General features: G+C 36.4%; 1 protein-coding gene across 2 annotated transcripts; it reads left to right on the top strand.

Annotated features, from left to right (window-relative positions):
- The first annotated feature begins 579 nt into the window (after positions 1–579).
- Positions 580–3801, top strand: LOC122648893 (dol-P-Man:Man(7)GlcNAc(2)-PP-Dol alpha-1,6-mannosyltransferase-like). Of its 2 annotated transcripts, XM_043842188.1 has the most exons (6): positions 580–801; positions 928–1014; positions 1106–1167; positions 1825–1881; positions 3006–3098; positions 3573–3801. In XM_043842188.1, exons 2-6 carry the CDS (start codon positions 934–936, stop codon positions 3613–3615), a joined length of 336 nt encoding a protein of 111 aa, XP_043698123.1. In that variant the 5' UTR covers positions 580–801; positions 928–933; the 3' UTR covers positions 3616–3801. The 2 variants fall into 2 exon arrangements, with proteins under 2 accessions (XP_043698123.1, XP_043698124.1); XM_043842189.1 differs by lacking the exon at positions 3573–3801 and having other exon boundaries at positions 3025–3454.
- The last annotated feature ends 1951 nt before the right edge of the window (positions 3802–5752 follow it).

Genomic DNA, 5752 nt, shown 5'->3' with positions numbered 1-5752 from the left:
ATACAGAGGATTTCCGAGATTCTTCCTCTACTCATGAACAGAAAAATGTCAAACTAAGCGACGGGCTTAGAACTCGAATCCCCAATATCACATAGCCAGATCAATTACCCACCTTCAAACCCAGTCGGACAAAGAGAACCTGTTTCATCCGAGTTCCCCACTTCCAAATATTGAATCTTTCCTTTCTTCTCTTCTTCATTTTTAGGCTAATAGAATTTATCTGATTTGAATAAAAATCAACAATTGAATCAAGATCAAGCCTGCGAATTGGACTTCCTTGCCTGACCCTCTGCTTCTCTCTCTTCCAAAAGCCATCCGGACTCCTCATCTGCCTGAGCAGCCTTCTTCTGACCTTCCTTAACCTTGAGTGCCTGCAGCTTCAAAATGGATTGAATTGGATCATAGAATGCCTAATGGAAGAAAGTCCCTTTTGAAGTTATCTCTTTGACAACTGTATTTTTCTCTCCTGAAGCAAGCAATCAATGTTTCATTGCATGTATTTATAGCTTTTATACTTTATTCTCCCATTCACGTTCTTCTCTTTTTCTTTGTTTGTAGAATGATCAGTACTTATATATTACTGCAATTTTATTATAATGATTTTGTTCTTATTATTCATATTTGTGATAAATTTTATGGGTATTAGTGTCCTATCAAATCATCATTACTTTTGTTACATTGAGGCAATATGCATATAACTGATACTATTTGTGATCTTTGCCATGGATTCTATATGAATTCCACTGGTATTTTATTTCTGCTCTTCCTCGCTCCTTGCTTGCAGCATATCCTCTATTTGTGGTTAGTCTTGTGGGTATCTTTTATGATTGTTTTGTGCATCAGCCTTCTGCAAGACCAGATGGCTAATCCATCATTCAGAAGAAAGAGAAATAATTTGTTGGTTGATATTGGGTTCTCTAATTGCAGCTTATAATGTTGCTTGGTAGGAATATATTTGGTTACATTGTTCCAGTTCTATCTTTTGTTTTGCTTTGTTCAGAGCTTCCACACAAGGTCTTGCACTTGAGTATTACCACTCAGTTGAACTACTGGCTGTAACGTTATTCACAAATTCATCTTGTAACCATAATCTCTGTTGCCACAGGAACTCCGTTTCATAATTGGTTCAATTCCAATGCTCAACTTTGCAGCAGCAGTTAGCAGAATGTGTATCCTAATTCTTTGCCCCCTTATGGTTATCCCAATATTTCTATCAGCCATTGTCTATCAAACCTGGATTGGAAATCTTATTATTGTTTAATTAAGATCAGGTACCAAAATCTGATGTTTAAATTTGTTAAGGGAAGTCAGGTAGCTGGAACATCAAGTTGGGATAGCCTATGTGGGAACTACATATGCCTCAAGACTGTCTTCCTTTCTTTATTCTAGTAGTTTTGTCAGAAAGTAAGGTACAGATTTCCTTTCTATTAAGTTCCACCTTGGAGATTCAAAGGCCAAAAATTGGTCTAACCAGGTAATTCTAGTCATTAGATGGACAGATTTGGATATATAAGACAATTTTTATGCCTATGGGTGGCTTATATTAAAAATGGCTCCTTTTGGTACTGTTAATTATTCAGTTTGTGTTGTAAGCCATTCCCATGCCAGATACATGAGTCACATCAGCTTGTTGGCCATACATGTCAAACAACTCTAAACCAATGATTCTCTTACCCCTTGTTCCATTATAATTATTCAAGAAATCCCATTATAGATAACACATATCCATGTTTTTTATTTTTAAAAATTTCCTTTTTAATTAGTTGCCTAATTGCTATTTCGCTTTTTGATTTCTCATCTGAATTTGTTTCAGCTACAAAATAGGAAGAAGGCTTTCTGGAAATGGCTTAATCTGATGATGCTTGGATCTCTTGTTGGCAGGTTAGATGCATAACCATCATTGTACTAATACTAATTTACTCATCCATGTCTCCTTTCTGCTCATCTTCTGGTTGTTTTTGTCTAGGATTTTCCATTATTTCTAGCATCATATGAGAACTATCCAGCTGGTTATGCTCTTAAAATTTTGCATCAGATAGGTGAGTTCACTACTTCAAATTCTGCATCTTTCCCTTTTCCTTTTTTTTTTTTTTTTTTCTCTTTCTATACTCTGTAGTCAACAGATGGTGTTTGCGATGCATGTTATCGTTCCGTTAATGACATTAATCAGTCATGTGTGGCAGAGAGCATTTGAGTGCAATATTTTATTGATTATTGAACCTCATTGCTGGATGCTTTGAAGTTTCCTTCTTGTCTCCTTTGCCATGTCCACACGATACTCTGAGAACCAAGCTGAAGAACGCAGTTGAACAGTCCCTTAACAGAACTGGCGCCTTGATCATCCAATTCAAAGCATAATCACACCTCCTAAGAACTAGTCAAAATTGATCAAAGCCAGAAAATTGGTTGATTTCTATGAACCATACAACTGCCTCTTCTTATCTTTCACTGTTATGATTTTTTTCCTTCTCGCTAAAACACTATTTTGATTTTAAAAAGAAAGAACTGGGTTGATTCAGAACAGCCCATCCAACAATGCAGTGTCCTGCCCAATTTTCTGAACCATGAAATAAAGCATCATAATGGATGTTTCTATTGACTGTTTTCCAATATTCATCCAATTCACAAATCTATGATTGTGCTTGTTAATTGGTTGATGCTTTCTCAACAGGCCATGATACCAGTGAGGGGAAAGATTCATGTCTTCACATCGACTCCTTTTCGGCAATGAATGGAATCTCCCATTTTTTGTGAAAATGATTTCCCATGGCACTATGCTTTTCTCTTTCAATCGTAGCTTCACTTATGATCATACCTGGAGAGTGCAATCAGGCAGGATAATGTTTAGTTGAGTTGATAAGATCTTGATCACTACTGGAGAATTAGATTTTTCTTTTGTATTTCCATTAGAGTCCCTTTGCCCAGATTTTGTCCACTATACTGTTTTTTTCTTTTTTACATTTTCCTGGGGTTTTGCTTTGGTTGTCTGTTCCTATAAGCAATAGCTTTCTTTTTAGAAAACAGGTATTCCAAAGAAAAAGGGATTGCTGTGGAAGAATTTCACAACAGAAAATCAGGAATTTCACCTACCTTCTGAGGTTGACAACCCTTGACAAAGCAGAATAATTGAAGTGCTGATGTTGAGTTTGCTACTCCTGTATTTTATATCAGCACTCTATGCTTGAAAGTTTAAAAGTTAAACAAATAGAAATAGTCATATGTGCTAAGTTATGTTAACGAGTGAACTCGCATTAATAGGAGAGTTTTGTGTTAGAAAATCTCAACTGTTGCATCATAACATCATATCATTCTGGTATCTAGTCGTATCCTGTATTCATCTTGTATCCACAGCATACTGGTACTGTGGCCATATGCTGGGATCCATGTATACCCTCTGGTGAATTGATGGATGTCGACATTGTAGATGCAAATATTGGATACTGTTTCCTATACATGCATATAAGTTGACATGTATTTTCTTCTGTTCTACTATATCTTATTTACATGAAGGAAAAAGGGTGCCATCTCACAGATCTGTGATTCTAAAAGTCTTTTTTCTCTCTCTGTGATAGTGAGCATGGTGACATGATGGTTCCAAGTGTTTATTCTCTGTAAATGGGTTCTCAAAGGCTCGTCTTCGCATTGGCTTCCCACCCATATTGCTGGTAAGATCAAAACCCTTCAGCCCTTACTGGTGACTGCCTGCAGTGCTGACTAGTTGGACTTCCATGTCATATCTACAGCTGAAGGAGCCTAAAGTATTTATTCATCGGAATATGAGAAGCCAAGATGGTTTCTACTTGAAATGGCCTGGCTAAGTTTTAGGGAAAAACTCGTAGTAAATTCATAACTAGATTAACTATTGATTTTCTTGATTGGTAATTAAGGATTAAACAATTTCCTTAAGGATGCAATAGAAGGGCTCCATCTGAAGGTTGCCACTAACCCAACATGCTTAAGTTAATGGAGCAATGAATCATCATCTATACGTCAAAATTGGGTGGTAAGAAAACCGAATGGTTGTACACTTTCAGTGAGCTGTACACTGTCTTGAGATATAATTTAAGAGATAAATCATGGTTGATGAGAGAGCAGGATATGTATAGATTGTGAAACCCCATGAAATATGAAATATCGATATGCCATTGTGGTTTACACTGTAATATGTAAGAGGGGGGGGGGGGGGCAGGGTGTTTCTTTTTCATATTAAAAAAAAAAAGTGTTAATCCATAAACTCTTAGTGTATTAGCTTTGTTTTCTCGTCTGTAACTCCACCTGTGTGTGTGTTTGCACGTCTACTGAATAAAAAATGTTCTGTAATTGGATACTAACCAAAAATCATCCACTCGTGGGGTATTGTTTATGATAACTGTGCAGCATATGTGGAAGGCAATGAGGCTCAACACATTTTTCTTTTTTGGTGAATGACTCCTCAATATGTAGAGGAGTGCTTCCCTTTCTAAAGCTTAGCAGAAGTTGACTTAGAAACACATTATGAACTGACAAAGCCATCAGTATCATGTGGTTGAAATCTTTGACACATCTAGTCAGGAACCTTTTTGAATCATGGTTGAGATTGGGATTCTTGATTTGAGAGTTGGAAAAAGAGTTCCAAACCAAATGTGAATCAACCTGGCTTCTAAAGGGTCAATCTGAAAGCAGTGAAGTCAGATTGGGAGAGTTAAACGGAGTGAAGAATTAGTTGATTAACTCTTTTTAGTCGTTTCATGTTACTAAGCATCTCATACACGAAAACCTTTATTTTTCGTTCATTTAGTTTCTTTGTTAATAATGTCTACGATCCATGTAGCCAACCCCATGTGGGTGGGTTATTGTTGAGCTTTCGTCCATGTTGTTATGCTCTTTTCTTCTTACTAAACTTTTTGTCTTTACAAGAAATAGGATCCATGTATCCGACCCCATTTAGTTGGAAAAAGGCTATTGTGTTGTTGTTGTTGTTGTTAATAATGTCTAAGACTTTCATGTCTTTGTATGTAGATGGGATCTCTTCCCAAGGGAGAGTGGTCCTTGTTAGATACATCGACTCCTCAAAATAGGCTTGGTGTTAAAATTGAATTTTGCAAGTGTCTTTTATATTTTTTGATGGAACAAGTGTTATTTATTTGGTTAAAGCATATTACCATATGAAGTGAAAAAGGGGGAGGGGACCCCAGGGCATCAAATGAATGAGAGATTGAATGAATTTGACAGGAGAAAGCTTCTCTATCACTTCCTTTAAATTCCTTGCAAATAGGGCCCAGTTCTTATGGGAGATTTAATTTTCTGGTGCTACCCCATCTCCACTGCATCAAATGAGTGAGAAAAGAATTTGACCACCGGTTTCTAATTAGAGAAGAGGCATCTTTATGTCATATTTTATTAATAGGGTATTCATAGATTACTAAATTTCCTTGTCAGGTACTTGTAAGGAAATCTTTATTGATTCATCCAAAAAAAAAAAAAAGGAAATCTTTATTGTGTAGGGCTTGTTCTGTGAATAATATGGTGCGGGTTGGAGTGGGTGTCCATGTGTTCTTTGTGGGCCTATGGAGCCATTTTGGATTAAAAGTTAAAACCCTCAACATTAATTATTGGCTAAAATCATTTTAATTTAAAAATATATATTTTCTTCCCCGTAACTATGTCTAGCGAAGTATAACATTTTATCTACTTGCCACCCGACAATACTTGGGTTAGTTCATGTGATAGAGGACCAAACAAGCATCTCATTTGTACAATTTCAGATTAAATG

Source organism: Telopea speciosissima, chromosome 1, assembly GCF_018873765.1.
Source record: "Telopea speciosissima isolate NSW1024214 ecotype Mountain lineage chromosome 1, Tspe_v1, whole genome shotgun sequence".
In the NCBI taxonomy this organism is placed as follows: Eukaryota; Viridiplantae; Streptophyta; class Magnoliopsida; order Proteales; family Proteaceae; genus Telopea; species Telopea speciosissima.
This window is presented reverse-complemented; position numbering and strand designations above follow the sequence as displayed.